General features: G+C 31.9%; 2 protein-coding genes across 3 annotated transcripts; both read left to right on the top strand.

Annotated features, from left to right (window-relative positions):
* Window positions 1-1,533: 1,533 nt before the first annotated feature.
* LOC107890870 (protein indeterminate-domain 16) lies at window positions 1,534-4,461 on the top strand. Of its 2 annotated transcripts, none has more exons than XM_016815454.2 (3): window positions 1,534-2,293; window positions 2,436-2,835; window positions 3,490-4,461. In XM_016815454.2, the coding sequence occupies exons 1-3, from the start codon at window positions 2,185-2,187 to the stop codon at window positions 4,268-4,270; spliced, it is 1,290 nt and encodes a 429-aa protein (XP_016670943.1). In that variant the 5' UTR covers window positions 1,534-2,184; the 3' UTR covers window positions 4,271-4,461. The 2 variants fall into 2 exon arrangements, with proteins under 2 accessions (XP_016670943.1, XP_016670944.1); XM_016815455.2 differs by having other exon boundaries at window positions 1,746-2,293; window positions 2,442-2,835.
* A 10,540-nt stretch (window positions 4,462-15,001) lies between these two features.
* On the top strand, window positions 15,002-15,858 carry LOC121220960 (zinc-finger homeodomain protein 9). The gene has a single exon (XM_041101050.1). The coding sequence runs from the start codon at window positions 15,193-15,195 to the stop codon at window positions 15,718-15,720; it is 528 nt and encodes a 175-aa protein (XP_040956984.1). The 5' UTR covers window positions 15,002-15,192; the 3' UTR covers window positions 15,721-15,858.
* The last annotated feature ends 1,748 nt before the right edge of the window (window positions 15,859-17,606 follow it).

The raw sequence follows: 17,606 nt of genomic DNA on the forward strand, positions 1-17,606 counted from the left end.
ATGATCAACAGGATCACTACTATAGTATACATCATCACCAACCACATCAGTCTCGGGTGCAGCGTTAAGATCAATATCGATCCAGTGTATAGTTGATTGACTATCAACATACGATACCGGAACCACCATACACGGCGCTTAAACTCCATCTTCTTCACGTAATGGAGTGGGATCTTCAGTTGCCTCCACACCGGCTAACTCAGCAAATAATTGAATCGGTGCATTTTGGCTTCTCCGAGTCCCACAATAAAGAGCGACCATTGTCTCCACGTCTTCATCGTCTACAAGTTCCATTTCGGTAAATTTTATTGGATCAATCGAAACTGGAAACTTGTAGAAAAGTTTTGATATCCTTCTCCCACAACGTCTATAAATTTTTTCACTAATTTTTTCCTTCATATCATCAAACGAGATATTTCTATTAAATCTCATTGCTACTTGTTTGCGACATTCAAATATACATCCAACGGTTGTCAAAATTTCTCCATCGAAATAAACGCATACAAAAAATTGATTCTCCATCTTCTATTAGATCTGTTAAAAAAATTTCAAAATTCTTAAAATAGTTTCGAAATGCAAAAAAATTACATAAAATTTTTAATGCAAAATTTTTTATTCAGAAGCTAACAAAATTAATAACCTAACAAAATAACTTTCAAATAATAAAATTACTAACAAGACTCTACATTCTATTTAAAAAGAAATAAACCAAAATACATTATCTTTCTTCTTGTTTTCCTTTCTTTTTTTCTTCTCCCTATCTTCTTATTTCCGTTCCTCTACTAAAAATTATGTCTGTGTTTCGGGGGTATATATAGGGAAAAAATAAGACCATTGGCGCCTCTCAACATGGCACAACTAGTGGCACCTGTCAGATAGGCTCCACCATTGGCGCCTCTGAGATAGGCGCAACTACTTTGTATTATACCGGGACATATACTGACCCGGGAAGAAAATTAATGATATTTTATTAAAAGAAAAAAAATATTGAAAGTGTTGTGTAGATGAAATTAAAAATATATTTAAAAAAATATTGCTTATAACTTTTTTTTCAAGTAGAGATTTTAATGTTTTCGATATAAATATATAATTCACAATAAATTAATTTTAATTAACATGTAACAGATAAGTATCAAACTTGTAACTAACATAAAAATTAAAAAGGGATAAAAATATATAATAAATGATAATTAATTCCATTTTCATCTAAATTAAATTAAAACAACATATGTAATAAATAATTAAACTTAGAGCGTTTTGCACCAATTTGCACTGCAATTCCAACAAAAATCATGCTCTCAACTACGAAAGATCAAATGATAAATATATATATTTTATTTGGTAAATAGTAAGTATATTCATACGAAGGTAAATAAATTTACGACATAGTGGAAGGTTCCGATTCATTGAAATGAGCAAATCAATCAATTATACCCCTAACATAGGAATACAGATAAATAATCAATTAAACGTGAGTCATGAAGCACAATAGTAAAATATAAATATAAAACATGTACTAAAAAAAAGGAACTCAGACAATAAAAGGGCTGGTTTGGAAGGGTTAGAAAATTAGGAAGGTTCATTGGTTGGGGAAAGTGGAGGGAGGGTGGCTTGTAATTTAGTATCATTCATATGTAACGTTAATGCATGGAATTGCGAAGCAACAAATGTTACGGTGTGTGAGATGAATTTTAACTGTGGATTGCAAGTGTTTGTTTGTGGGATGTTTCTCAATTTTGGCCCATCTCAGCTCGTGGGGTTCAAGTTTCAAGCTTTTTCATTGGCCGTTCTTTTCAACAAGTTTCTAATGACACTCCGCACTCCACAATTCATGAAGATGAGGGTTGCAAGCTATAAAGAGAGAAAAGATGATACAAGAGCTGATTGTTTAAAGCCTAAAAAGGAAACCTCATCTGATCTGATCATCAAACCCCAATAAGAAAAAGGGCTTTTAGTTTCTTTTCCTTTGTTTTCTTTTCTTTCCTTTTCCTTCTCATCTCATCTCATCTCATCTCATCTTATGTTGTGTTCTACTACTCTTTCTACCTCGAATTATATGTATATCTATTTCTCTCTCACCTAATCTCTATCGTTTATTGGCTCAGATCAGCAGCAGCAGTTGGCAAAACAAAGCATATTGCTTTGCTTTGCCTCTTTGGCTTATATTACACAGTTTAATTACCCATGTTGCCCGATAACTCTTGTTCCTCACTTCCTTCTTTGGAGCCATTTACATGCATAGACAATGGTAATAACAACAATAAGAGGAAAAGAAGACCCGCAGGAACACCTGGTACGTATTATATATATATATGAAAGCTTTTTACCCAATTATTCAAAATGGATATATGTGTGTGTGTGTGTGTGTGTGTGTGTTTGTGTTCATGATTGGCTTTCTTTTTGTCTAATTGGAAAATATAATTGGGTGATGTTAGATCCAGATGCAGAAGTGGTTTCTCTCTCGCCTAAAACATTATTAGAATCGGATCGCTACGTTTGTGAGATCTGCAACCAAGGGTTCCAAAGAGACCAAAACCTACAGATGCACAGGCGGCGACACAAGGTTCCATGGAAGCTACTCAAGAGAGAAACTCCAGTGGTGAGAAAGTGGGTGTTCGTTTGCCCCGAGCCTAGTTGCTTGCACCACGACCCTTGCCATGCTCTAGGCGATTTGGTTGGGATCAAGAAACACTTCAGGCGGAAGCACAGCAACCACAAGCAATGGGTCTGCCAGAAATGTTCCAAGGGCTATGCTGTTCAATCTGATTATAAAGCCCATCTTAAAACCTGCGGTACCAGAGGCCATTCTTGTGACTGCGGCCGAGTTTTTTCAAGGTTCTTTACTATCTCCATTCCTCTCACATACCATAAATATCTTCTTCTTCTTTTAAACCCTTGATCCTCAAAACACAATCAACAGTGTTTTAGATCCATCCTGGACTTTTGCTGATGGATTTTAAGCTTCCTTAGATTTTTTTTTTGGCTCATATTTCGGTAATATTTTGTTTTGAAGGAAAAATATTTACCAGTCCCATATCATGATTGCATATTGAAATTCTCTGCCAAGCACCTTCCTTTCCTCGTGACTTGAGTTTTGACTGGAAGAGGAAAACCCAAAAACTAAAGGACAGAAAGAAAGGAACAGATATTTCTTTCTTTCTCGTGTCTGATGGAACTTTTAATGCAATATTTAGCAGCTGTGTTTATAGGCAGTTGAACACATTTCCCCAACATCAGTTTGATTGGTCGTGCCTCTTTTTTTTTTCCGCTCGAGTGACTTTCAGTTTGACTTTAGCTTAGCATTGTATTCATTTCTTCCTCTAATCCATAACATCAGTTTGATGGAACTTTCGCATTCAGTCCTTTATATCCCATCTTCGTTAATAAAGGCACCAACTAGACCAAGCCCTTTGAACAGTTCCTCTTGTGCCACTTTGAGTTTTACGTAGAATTATGAGTTATAACAGCTGTTTAACTTCATTTTTGTAGAGTTGAGAGTTTCATTGAACATCAGGATGCTTGCCATATGAGTCGTAGCCGGCCACAATCACAAGCAATGCAACCGGTTTGCTTGTCGCAAACAGCTTCAAGCTCCAATCCTTCCAATGATACCAATTTTAGTACAGTTCCTTGGCCTAGTTTGGAGTTGGCAAACACAACAACAGATACCATGTTGTTGAACCCTACCAAAGATAATTCCCCTAAAAATGCGCACTACCACGATCTGGAGCTTCAACTCTTAACCACATCAAATCCCACTGAGGTCTCGGTTCCCCCTAAAAAGCATGATCATCATTCAATCCAGTTACAGCTCTCGATCGGCTCGTTTCAATCAACTTGTACGGAAAAGGAAGCAACCAAGAAATCAACAGAGATTCATGAGAAACCGGTGTTTGTTGCATCGAGGCTAAAGGAAGAAGCTGTTGCACAATTAAGGTTGGCGATGGCAGAAAAAGCTTATGCTGAAGAGGCAAGAAAGCAAGCAAGAAGGCAGGTTGAGTTAGCTAAGCACGAGTTTGCCAAGGCAAAGAGAATCAGGCAACAAGCACAAGCTGAATCAGCAAAGGCTCAAGCTTTAAAGAACCATGCAGTCAAGCAAATCAACTCCACCATTCTTCAAGTCACTTGCCATGCTTGTAAACACCGATTTCAAGCAACAACACCTCCCAAAGAGAACTCTCTAGTTGTGAGTTACATTTCGTCAGCTATAACGGAAGGTGAAGTTGAAAACGATAGTCTTACAAATCTAACGAAACCCACTAACATATAAACCAATATAAATGTGTGTGTCTGTGTGAGATTGTGTATAAGGTGTTAATACTCGTCTTTCCTTCTTATATATGCCAAAAATGGTTGTTTCTATAATCTGGAGTTGATTAGTGAAAGTGTTGTATCGTGGCTGATGTAATTTGTTCATTAATTTGGATAAATGAGAAGATATAATGATGGGGTTGATATTAATGGTGTGCTTTCAAGAATTGTTTATCATTTATTATATATGAACAACTCTTAGGTTTTCCTACTCTAAGCTAGCTATTACATTGAAAATGGGGACAAAGGCACTTGAAAACGATTTCTTGTTTGGATTTTTGTGTTTGGACTGTTTGGATATCTTTGTAGCCTGAAAAAGTCAGAAAATTATGGTGGGGTTGCCCTTCCCCTTCTGCATTATACACCTTTTATGTTAGAAGTTTTTAAAAGGGATTTGTATTTCATAAAATGTATAATTCATTAAATATACCCTTTTAACAAATAGTTGAATGTATTATGGTGCGATGTACGGATACTTTTTATATTTAGAAGTCAATGTAATTTGTATATACTTATACAAGAATTAGTATTATATATTGTGTAATATTAAATCTTGATTATTAAAAATGATTTTCATATAAATTTAATTTTTTTGTCAAATTAGAATGAAATGATTCAGGTAGTGTTATGAAAGTTTTCAAAAAATTTTAAACATAAACCGTTTTTATTCTATATGAAATCGGAAAAAAATGAAATTCCTAATGTTGTTTTTTATGAAAGTATATAAAGATAGATTTTTAAAAAATTAAATTGGTGTTAGAGATTTAAATATCAAACAACACCAAATTTGTCAAAGAGATATTTAAATATGTATATTTTTTTGGAAAAAAATAATCGACTTTGATGTGTTTATATTAATTGTTTAATTATTTTGCATGTACAATGTACTTATATTAATTTTTTAAATTATTATTCATATTTGGTAAAAGATTATTTGTAGAAACTATTAATTAATTAATTAAGCATAAGAATAATTTTTTTTAAAAAAAAAGATCATCTTTTAAGTGAAAATATTTAATAAATATAGAAAACCATATATTCATTATTGTAAAGTACTGTACAATTAATTTTTTATATTAGTTGTGTTATTTATAAAATAATGATAATAATTGTATCTATTTAGGATATTTAATTTTATTATATTTAAGTAATTAGTTTAGTATTGATTACTAATTTATAATTATTTTATGAGAATAGCTAAATTAAATTAACTCAATTAGCGTAGGCATTGTAGCTAATACAGGATGAGGTGGGTTCGAGTGCGTTGAATCGCATTATCCTCCTATTTATAGGTTGGGGAGGGACTATGAGTAATTCTAGACATTGAGTAAAACAGAACTGATATGATCAGAGCCTAGAAGTAGTAATATTTATTAGGAATAAAAATATCAAAAAATTTCCTAGATAATTATGAAAAATATGTTCTTTTTTTGTTATTAATATTTTAACATATACCAATAGTTCACGTAATATGTTATTAATTTTTTCGGAATTAATTTCTTGAGCAATAATGATGCGAATCACCTTAGTTATCATCATTGTATGATTATAAAGGTTAGTTTCCTAAATTTAGTTAGTTGATTGTAGTAAATTTCATTGCTCATCAAGTTCAAATGTTTTTCTTTATTAGAAATCGTAGAGTAAAATTGAAAGGGGAATAATTTATGATTCTATTCGTATTATTTTAGGTAATTAAATTGGAAGGGTATAATTTAAGAATAAAATTGTGTTTTTTTTTAAGTTTTAAATTGCTATAATATATATATTAGATAACATAATATTTAAATTATAATATAAATGATATTATTTATTTAATTAATAAATTGGGTAATTATATTATTTGCTATAATATATATTAGATAATAAATAAGCCCGGCTCTAGGGGTCGTCCGGAGGTACGGCCGGCCAGGGCCCAAGGTTGAAAGGAGTTCAAAATATTGTTTTCTAATTTTTAAGGGATTAAAAAAAATTAACTTTTATGGACCCAAAATTTTTTTATCAACTTTTAAGGGACTTAGAAAAGTTTCTCCAATTTTTAAGGAATCTAAAACTCCATTTTATTGTTTTACCTAGGGCATAAAAATATCAAGAACGGATTTGATAATAAATACTTCGATAATATTTGAACCTTTTTGTAAAGTGACAAAATTCTGTAATTGTGGGGACATGGTGATGGATTCTCTGGTGAATAGGGTGTCGCGGTTCAAGGATAAATTATTAACCCCGTTAGGTTGGGCAAGCACAAAGATGAATGCAGGTAATGAACTTGGGGAAGGAGAGTATGTCAACAACAATTATATGGAGGAAAATAGGATTCAATGCTCTTTTTATTAAGACATATGCTTTGTGGAAACCGACCTATTCTTTTCAGTTCGACCATGGGTCTGTTACGGTGGACGCCATTTTTAGTACATTGCATTGCTGAGGTTTACCTGGACTCTCCAAGCTTGTTCAAGAATCATCTAACAAAAAAATGGGAAATTTGCTCCAATGGTGGTCTGTAGTGAGCTTAGAAAACCACTAATCTCAAAATTTTGGATTGAAGGTTAAATCTCTTCTAAAAAAAAATGTTTCAATGTGGTGGGTTTGGTGATCTCTGTTGAGTGTTTTTATTTGTTTTCTTTAAATGGTAAGGTCGTATATTTATATGATATGATTACTGTTCATTGATGTGATATTTTAGAATAGGTTTTACATATGTTAACATATACATTATTTTAGACTTGACACGTATTTATGCAGTTAATGCGCAATTCTACGTGTGATCTCACAAGGGAGTGTAAGTACCCCTTTTACGAACACTTAACATTATGCGAGCTCGATTTGTGAGCTTAATATATGGATTGTGTAAAATCTGGTCCTGACCTATTTGAATTGTAGGTAATAGTAAGTATCATAATAATATCAAATACAGGTGATATATAATTAAAAAAATTCCTTGAATTAACGAAAAATTAAAGAGATGAAGTGAAGGGTATAACGGCCAGAAGAAGCGATTCCGAGGGACGGTGCAGAGGGCATGAGAGGAGGAGGAGGAAGGAGGAATAAGATGGTCCCTTTTTTACCTGCTGTGCGCACTTAAATGCAAAAAACGCCATGTTTTTCAGTGCAAGAGGTGAGCTGTATGGATTAATGGCAGACTCAGTCGTAGCTCTCAAACACCCAAACAAACTTCATTCACTCATTATCGTTCTCATCGGAATCAGGGCCCTCTGTTCTGTTGTTGTACAGGATAATAATAATAAGCACTCCCATTTTCCATTTTTGCAGTTGCCATTCAGCCCCTTTCTTCACTGTCACAACCATCTTACTCCATATCTGTGCTCTACAATTACCCTTTTAAATTAACTGTATTATGTAATTAAAGCCAAATTTAGGGAATAATACTACCCACAATTACCAACACATCCAATCCAAACATGTTTACTTTTACAAGTATTAAAATAGTCGGTTCGGTTATCAATCAAACTGAATTTATAAAAAAATTTAACCGTTAATCAAATTAAAATTTTTTCAAATATATTAACCGAACAAAAATATTTCAATTGATTAACCGAATTAACTGAAATTTATATATTTTTATATTTTGATTAAAATAATTATAAAATATGTAAAAAAATACATTGCTGTTATTCATTTTTTAATAGTTAAAAAATATATTATATATAATATATAAAATTAAAAATAATCGTTCATAAAATACATCGCTAATATAAAAAAATATGTTATATCTAATATATATTATTTATTTCGATTAATTCAATTAATTACCTGATTTTAAATTAAATTAACTACTAATTAAAATTTCAAAAATTCATCAACTGGCCTCCGACGGAATTAAATCAATCCGATTTTAACCGAAAGATAGAACATTCCTTCCCTCACCTTAGTATATCCTCCAGAAAAAGTAATTGCTTTATACTGCCCCGTAGGTAATATATTCAAATTCCAGAAACACAAATTTTAAAAGAAAAAAAAGTAAATTATTGTTGTCAAAATCATTTATCAAATGATGGAGGTAGCAAGTGGGTCCAGTTTATGTAGAAACAACGTGTGCGCTATTGCACGATAGTAGTGGAATATAATAAATTTACATGCCCACTTCCCACCAGAATATATCCACAACTGTCAATAACCTATTGTTGGTAAATCATTTTTAAGGTTTGCATCAATTTTTACATTTTTTCAAACTTATTTATTTATCTATATCTTTTACAAAGTAAATTAAAAACATATATTCTACTGATACATTCATTATATTATAGCAAAGTTAAATTCATCTTACTTTTTATCTCCAATTAAATTAATTAAAAATATTTATTTCGGATATATCTAGATAAATCAATTTCTTTAAGAATAATCTAATCTCTAATTAAAATTAAATTAGAATAGTGTCCTCGATAAACTATTGAAAATTTTCAGTTTGATAATAATATTAACATTTTAATTAACACATGATTAAAATGAAAATAAGTGTTGAATACGAGTCCATGTCGTATATTAAAAATGAGAAAGGGGAGATTGTTAGTTCTAGTTGCATGTGCTATATGCAAGCTGCTAGCTCATTATTGACGACTTTTGGTATTATTAAGTTTTCTTAATTGAAGAGATTATGTTAGTTTTAAAAGATACTTGTTTTCTTATTGAAGATCACTCAAGCACAATTCAAGAGGGTTAAAGTAAGTACACGTATATTGAAGATTCAACAACTAATTATATGTCCATTTAAGAGAAGGTTCGTTATTGTAGGAGAGATTGAAAAGCATTTTATTGTTCATTGCGAGGAACAGTTTTTAGTGCAAAATTATTAGGGATGAATCTCAAAATTATACAAGAACTTTGATTTAGTGCAATCATATAAATGAAATTTTGATTGTGATTCAAATATATATATATGAAATTTTAATTTTGATTCAACCATACACATTTAAAGAAATAAATACATTATTTTATTTTTATATTGGATAAATATAATTATTTGTATATGCAATATATAAACATATAACAATTAGTAAGAATTGCATAAAATCAAAGTTCATGTATAAAATTGCACATTAAACCAAAATTCATACATGATTTTGAGATTTATCCCAATTCATTAAAAGCAAACTATTTTTTATGTCTAGTTTGGAACTAAGTTTTCAAATGGAAAGTCTTTGTAGGGAAAGTGATCTAGTTAATGTATAGAGGTGAAATTATAGCTTGGTGAGTGAATTGAACTTAAAAATCACATCTTGTACAGCAGATTGATAATTGATTACTCTCTAGGCAGGCCTGGTAAATGTAGAAAGTTCACTTTTGTGTCCATCTCTAATTGTTACTCTTCAATTACTAAGGTCAGTTGCAAATGAACATGCAATTAACAGATAAATTCGGCAAACTCTCATATTTTCAGATATCTTCAAATATCATTATCTAAATCTACTTTACTTATCTATATTAAAATTTAAAGTAATTATAGATATCAAAGTTGTTGAAAGGAAAAGTGATATTCTGGTCTTGGCTCCCTTGAGAAGTTACAAGTCGGGCGATATATCCTTTTCTTTTCTACTTTCTAGTGTGTCAGCAGGATGACCACCCAGCCAAAGAGACTTGTATATAATGGTTCATTTACTTATGTGAACCAAGAATTGTGGATATGTTAATACAAGATGGCAAGAAATTTGTCTGAAATTTCATCCACCCAGAGTGTTTTTTAAGTGGAAATAGAAGAAGCCAATTAAACAAGAGATAAAGCCAAAGTATCAGGTAGAGACAGACATAAAATCCCAGCGATATATCTTCAAAATTGAATTCTTCTGGAGTGATATAAAGATTTAAACCAAAAATAAGAAAAGGAAATAATGTGTTACTTAAAAGGACAATTATGTATCTACTGGCAGACAAGGAGCGTGGATATTGTTCTTTCCTTTTTCCTTTTTTCTTTTCTGGAAGATGATGACCCTTTTACTCTCCATGTGCCTGCCTCCAGCCTTCAAACATGGTACTACAATCCTGCATATGGTTTGTAAGTGGATTCAAAGTGTCCAATTTTGCCAACCTTTAACGTGGGAGAGTAAAAAAGTATTAAGTGGCAACATGTAACACACTAGCAAGAGTATTAAAGATATAACCTATGTAGGGCTTTCCATCACCTGACAACAACTGGTTTTGTTATTCTCTTATTTATATATGAAGGAGCTAATGGATTGATGAGAAATTAAAAGGTTATCCTTAACAAACCCTAATCATTAAATGGGAAGTTGGGGCCCTTTCATTTTGATCCACAACCCAACCCTTAGAAATTTCCCCTCAAAGTAGAATAGCGATGGGTCATGAAACAAACCATGTGAATGAGTTGGGGGGGGGGGGAGGGGGGGCTTACACTTTTTAAATCCAAAAAGAGAAGTTTGCTTGGGCAAAGTCCAAAAGTCAAAGCACCAAATCTAAAAGATCAATAAGTACTTTGCTTTATAAAAGAAAGTGTGCAACAGTGTTGTAGCCTTCATTTTACGAAAGCTGTAAGAACAACATGTAAATAAATGAATAAAACTCTATATTATTAAAAAGAATGAATGGGGCAACTGATGCTTGATTGAAACTTTATATTGGTGACGTTGGTGTTGTATTTTAGTATTAGGATTTGGGAGTGGACTAATGCAATCAAGTTAAATAGTTGTAGGAAGCTTTGTTTTGGATAGTTTTTCTTACTTTGGGATACAATGTCTACTCGTAGAAGAATGAGATTACGCTTCTAATTCTTTTTCTACACACATGAACCAACAATCAAATTGGATGCAATGTAATTGTTTTTTTTGTTGCCATGTGTGATCTGATTATTTTATGCATTTTATGCAATTTTTTTAGACTATTAAGATATAATTTCTAAGATTAAATTCGATAGTGAAATATTTTTGAAGAATCATAATATATCTTGTTTATTTTATTTATGGAAATATCGAATTTAAATAATTCTATTTCATTATTTATTAAGTGGATGTAATTAGCGGGAGATTCACAACTCTATCACTGCTTATATATTGAAGAATTGTTTTATTGATTTAATAATAGATTAGAAAAAAAAAGCATTATTTTTTAGAGTGCAAATTGTTTATTAATTTTTTTTAAAGAGAAAAACTTGACATGACAACTTTATTAAAAACACTTCTCTTTTCCTATTGATTAAAGTGGTTATTTTCTTCTATCTGAGGAATCGAAGAGAGACGTTTTAGTTTGTTTGTTGGTGATGGAATTTAGTTGCGGATTGGTTGAGGAAAGAGATGGTTTTAATTTTTTTTCAATCTTGAGAAATGCTTTTAATTTTTTTGTTTTGTTTTAATGGCTTCTATGTTATTTTAACGTTTTTAGTGGACGTGGCAGGTTGTGTATTTGTTTAGTTTATCTTTCCTAAAATGAAATAAAATTGCCAGCTAACTTTTTTAAAAAAATCACATAATAATTGATTTAAGTATAATTATTTGTAATTGTACTTTTGTGACATATTTGAATATTCTTTATAATTAATGGGTTCTATTGAATTGAGTGTGACTGATCACTTAATTATACATTTCAATTCTTAATGTTTAAAACCCGTGCAATACTTTTACGATTACAACATATTTTAAAAATACATAAATTTGTTGATTAAATTTACATATTTATTGGTTGAAAATTTTAATATTTTTTTTATTAAATAATAAATTTGGTTTAATAAATTTTAAATTTTCTCATAAATCCCTTTAATTTTTTTTCTTAAAAATGGTGCACATATATAAATACATAGATAAGAAAATAGAAGAAGAAAAATCCATGAAGGACTTGGAGTTAACTAGAAGTTGGTGGAATTGAGCCCAAAACTGAGGGCCTGTGAAGTGGGCTTGTTGGGCTAACTTTTTCTTTTCTTTTCTTTGGTTTTTTTTGGTAAACTACACCATTAGAAATTATTCTCTTTGTCTATTTTTTATATTTTTATTTACTTTTATTTTAATTTTAGTTTTAGTTTTTATAATTTTTTAAAAGAACTTAAATTTTTATCACCGTATAAAATAAAGGTCAAATTGACAGTTAGTATAAAAACATAGGACTAAAATTATTATTATATCAATTAAAAAAGTGTCACTTAACAATCGGGTGATAAATAAAAAATAATTTTTAAAGTTTAATGATCAAATTGACCAAAACAAAAACTCCCCATAATTTAGTCACTAATGGCGATGGTGTATTTTTTTTTTTTACCTGGAAATTAGTACCATAGTTTTGTTTGTCAGCCTTGATGATGTACCTAGTATATTCCAAAGAAGGTGGTGAAGATGAGTGAGGCCATCTTTGCTGGTTGCATCTCACAAAATCAAAATGGTGCTTGACTGTGATTATTCTCCCAGTTTAAGGATTAAAATTATAGAAATGCAGTGACAGGTATGTAAATAGTATAGGTGCAAAATGAATTTTCCAGCGAAGCCATAAGTGAAGTGAATCAGACAGTGTTGATCTCATTGTGCCCCCGGCCCCAGGTTAGAAAGAATCTAGTAGGCATCCCTGTTTCCCAGTCAACAACATCTCACTTTGACATTGTTCCAAGCATCGTTGTTAATTGAAGGAATATTTCTCCCAAGTTTATCACGTTTAATTTGAACTACTTTAGGGTTAGATGCATGCATGAAACCCAGTACTGATGAGATATTGAAGGAACCGCCCCACATGTTGTTTTAGTATTTTGATCCACTTTTAACATTTTTAGTAACCTTAATTAGCAATATATCACTTAAAACATTTTTAAATTTGTCCTAAACTAAGTTTGCCTACAATGCTGCAACTGGGAACTCACCCTTTTCCATTCTCTATGTGCAATGCCCTCAACATGCTTTACACGTAAAATGCCAAGTATAAATCCCAAAATATTGACTGAAATAAATTCCATTTTACAGATTTTTTTAATGAAAATAAATTGAAAAAAAAAAGAGTGAAAGTGAAAGGAATGAATCAAACATAGGTCTCAGGTATGATTGCACGTTAAAAGGAAACTACGAGCCCGAGGTGAGAAACAAACATACAGTGACAAGACAATGGTGGTGATGAGTGCAACAAAACGATGTTCCCAAATGCTAAATGCCAATTTTCCGACACATCAACTGAAACCAGCAAAAAAAAACCCATCTCTGCTGTTCCTCGTTTCCCCACCTCCATTTCAGACCATAATTGTACCTTTTTCTATTACATCTTCGTTTCATATTAACCTGAATTACAACCCTATTTAGTGGCCAAAATTTCAGCTCTTGCGTCATTTCACATAAAACTACAAATGTATGAATCCAGAGAGCAAACTATAAAAAGGTTCCAGTATGAAATTATCCCACCAAAACTGTTTCTGTTTTTATTTTTTGTTCTTTTTTTCTCTTTTTAGTTGATTTGGTGTTTTTTTCTACTCGGAATGAATTATATAATGCCACATGTTAAAAATATTTAATTAGCTGTATTTATTTTAATAAGAGAAAAGGGTAAGATTTGTTCAAGAAAAAACCTTGATGACGAAATCTTAGATAAAATTCAGTCTTTACATTTAAAAAATATATATATATATACACCAAAAGTAAATATGTATGTTTTCACTATTCCCCATGTCAATTATTGAGGAGAAACCCCCATACCATTCACGGGCCATCACAGCTTTCAACTGATTTATTTAGGTCTTGAAAAACTATGATATATTTGCTGTATTTTGCTGCTAAGGGATTCCAAATCCAAAGCTTTTGACATCTTTCAACTATAAACATTATTAACGCATAAATTTGAAAGAGAGATGCCTTGTTGTATGTTGAGACAATGTTCATGTATAAGGACAATCTCCCATGCCTTACTATTTCTTACCATCCCTGTTGTGATTGGATGGATGATTCAAGGCACCCTTTCAAGTATATATATATATTTATATATAACAGGCAGAGGTTTTGTAGTTAGAATAGACAAAATGATACCAACTCAATTAATAAAATAAAAGTTGGCTCACTTCATGGTGATGGATTAGATCATGCATGCAATTCCCATATTCAAGAATGCTCATTATATATATTGATTCTATATGAGGAAATGAAGCTCAAAATCTAGTTGTTTGATTCGAGCAGTCATTGGAACAAAGGTAAGGAATTTTGTGACTGCCTGAAATGAAAACTTTTTGTGGTATATGAAAATTAATGTTGGGTTGTGATCAAAGAAATGAATGTATGGCTTAAATAAATTATCATTTTTTTATTTGGACGAAATATTACTTATTCTAAGCATACATTGTTATTTATTTAGATAAAATTTTCAATTTAAAAAATGAGTGACTTGAATGATTTATAACTCCATTGTAAGCAAAGCAATTATATCCAAAAGTTGCTGTCAAAATCTTCATATCTTTTATCTTTTAGCACGTTTGATTTTGTAGTTTCCATGGCGTCCTTGAGTGTCTACTATGTCAGCAGTGATTTCGTAAACCCTACATTTCATCTTTACATCCAATACAAAATTTATATAATTTGTGCAGTAATTTATATTTAAAATTTGATGTAAACATATTTTGATTTTCACATGATTTTGTATAAGTAATTACCTATTCTTTCTTTTCTATTTTTATTTGTAGATTAAAAGGTGTAGTATCGCACAACTCGAATATTGTCGACATTGTTAATTTTAGTAATTTGATTCGATTCTTTTTTTTTTATAATTTTGATATTAATTTAACCAAAAATTACAAAAAAAATAATAATATAAGGGTCACAAAACCATGTAAATAGGCTGCCTAGCTAGGCAAACCTCCCGTCCCATTTCCAACCAATGTTTATATGGTTGTTTCATATCTATTTGTATATAAAGAGAGAGATAAAGCAGAAGCTGCGATCACAAGGAGATAGTGCGTAGTGAGAGATGGAGAAAGAGTACCCAAGTGATCTTTACAGGGAGTGCTTGAGAAACCATGCAGCCAGCCTTGGCAGCTACGCCACCGACGGCTGCGGGGAGTTCACGCTTGACCACACCTCTCTTTCTACCCTACAATGCGCTGCATGCGGTTGCCACCGCAATTTCCACCGCAAAGTCAGCTATTGCAATAGCAACAGCAGGAGTCGAGGGGATCCGGTAGAGCGGGTTGATTATGGAGATGACGGAGGTAGACCACCCGTCCTGCTGGAGTACTCAACCGAGGCGGGAGCCAGAAGCGGAAAAAAGCGGTTTCGGACAAAGTTCACGGCGGAGCAGAAGGAGAAGATGTTGGAGTTTGCTGAAAAACTGGGGTGGAGGCTGCAAAGGAGAGACGAGGAAGACCAAGTTGATAAATTTTGTAGAGGAATAGGGGTGAGTAGGCAAGTGTTCAAGGTTTGGATGCATAACCACAAGAACACTTCCACTGCTTCCTCTGTGTCTACCTGCAATGCATCTTCTCTTACAACCCCATAGACAAATCCGTCATGTTTTTATGTACGCTCTCACGCTTCTTTGTTTTCTCAAAACTTATAATATATTAGCATGCACATTTCCCAAGATGTAGACCCTAAAGAATAACACAATGCCAATGAATTCTTACTTTCTCGGTCAGAGGCTGAAGCATACCTATGTCCAAATTCTATGTTTCTTCGTAAAGATCGCCGATTGTTTATCAGCCGGATGCTCCCTCCGGCCCTCTCTCCTTATGTTAAAACCATAACAGAACCAATGAAAGTTGAATAAAACAAATATATCACCCGGACGCTTACTCAATTATGAACAAATTAGTCTAATAACAAACTTAATCCTTAACTTTTTATATTTTTTTTTATCAATTTGATCCTAAACTTTTATAAAAATAATTAAAATTTTCCAAGAACATTTTCTACGGAATTAAGCACATTTGTTTAAATGTATGCCATCGGGTTCAAGCCTGAACAATTTCACCCAATTACACCCTAATCTTTCTATATGGGGATAAGATGGAAACTTAGACTGGTGAAGAGGGACCCAAAATAATATCAAGAATGGTAAATCTAGACCTTAATGGATTTCTCAAAAAGGAACTTACTCCCTTCCCTTCACCGTAAATGATCTTAGGTTCCCACAACAATGTGTAGAATAAGGCTTTATAATAAAACCAAAATTTATGCCATTTGAATTTGATAAGCCATTAACATGCCTCTGCCACAAACAAAACTTAAAATGGTATTTGCATTGTTCTTTTGCAGAGCTGAGGTTGAAGGCCAACAATAATACCAACTTTTGGGGTTTGAATGCAAAATTCTGCACCTACCGAAGAAGTGTTTTATAAATAAATATATTCTATGACAAACCAGAAAACTTCTGCCAGCACAATCAATGACTTAAGCCAACTCCTCCTGGATTTGACCTTCTGCAAGGTTTAGAAATATCTCATAAACATCCAACATTTAATTGATTATGATGAATACCAAAATGGTTAAAGCCAAACCTCACCAGCAAGTTTGACAGCCAAGCTGGCTTCAGCATCAGCCTCGCCATTCAGTTCGTGAGCAAGAAATGTTGAAACTATGCAATGCAATAAAAAGACTAAAGGGGGAGCAAAAGATGTTATTCATGAGAATGCATTTCTGGAGCAATCGATTGACTAAATTAGAATACACTGAAACAGTAAAATAACATTATTGCAAAAGCTGGTCTGACTTGACAACTATCGGTAAGGCTGATCAAAACTGATGTTTTAACACTGCAAATTATTTACAAGGTCGCCTATCCAGGAGAAATACAAATCATCTCTTAACAAATGTTTATATATATTTGTTAATATTTTGAATGTTTTAATATTTTTATAAAAGTTACAAAAAAAATTAAGGACTAATTTTATTATTAGATGTGAATGAACACATGCATCTAAAACATTTTATGTAAGTTGACGAATTCCGGTTTAGGCCAAATAATATATAAATATGAAAATAATATAGTGTACGGTTTGGGGGTTTAGTACATTTTTAATTTCTATGTTTATTCCATCTTCATTCAAGCGTACGACCCATAATAATTTAGGAGGGTGATGGCATTTTGTTGCTCAACTTTATTTGATATTTTGGTTTCCAACTTCAAATCTAACCCTAAATTTATACAACTATAAACTGCAGTTTAATAAATACTTAGAAAGTTATTTTAGGATCATTCCAATATTAAATACAAACATTGGGTGAAAATTCCAACCTATATATACACAATTATGAGGCTTAAGTCTTTTACTACCGTTTGGAATTGAAATAATTTTTATTTGTTAGTCAAAGATGATCGCAACAAATTTGTTAATTTTCTTATCTCTACAAAATCTATTTTAATCAACAATAACCCAATACTAC

This window comes from Gossypium hirsutum, chromosome D09, assembly GCF_007990345.1.
Source record: "Gossypium hirsutum isolate 1008001.06 chromosome D09, Gossypium_hirsutum_v2.1, whole genome shotgun sequence".
Classification (NCBI taxonomy): domain Eukaryota; kingdom Viridiplantae; phylum Streptophyta; class Magnoliopsida; order Malvales; family Malvaceae; genus Gossypium; species Gossypium hirsutum.

What these genes read in the sequence shown, in the direction of transcription:
- LOC107890870 (XM_016815454.2), top strand. Translation starts at nt 2,185, where the DNA reads ATGTTGCCCGATAACTCTTGTTCCTCACTTCCTTCTTTGGAGCCATTT. An exon ending in AAGACCCGCAGGAACACCTG is followed by an intron (nt 2,294 to 2,435) that starts GTACGTATTATA and finishes GGGTGATGTTAG; the next exon opens with ATCCAGATGCAGAAGTGGTT. An exon ending in TGCGGCCGAGTTTTTTCAAG is followed by an intron (nt 2,836 to 3,489) that starts GTTCTTTACTAT and finishes TCATTTTTGTAG; the next exon opens with AGTTGAGAGTTTCATTGAAC.
- LOC121220960 (XM_041101050.1), top strand. Translation starts at nt 15,193, where the DNA reads ATGGAGAAAGAGTACCCAAGTGATCTTTACAGGGAGTGCTTGAGAAAC.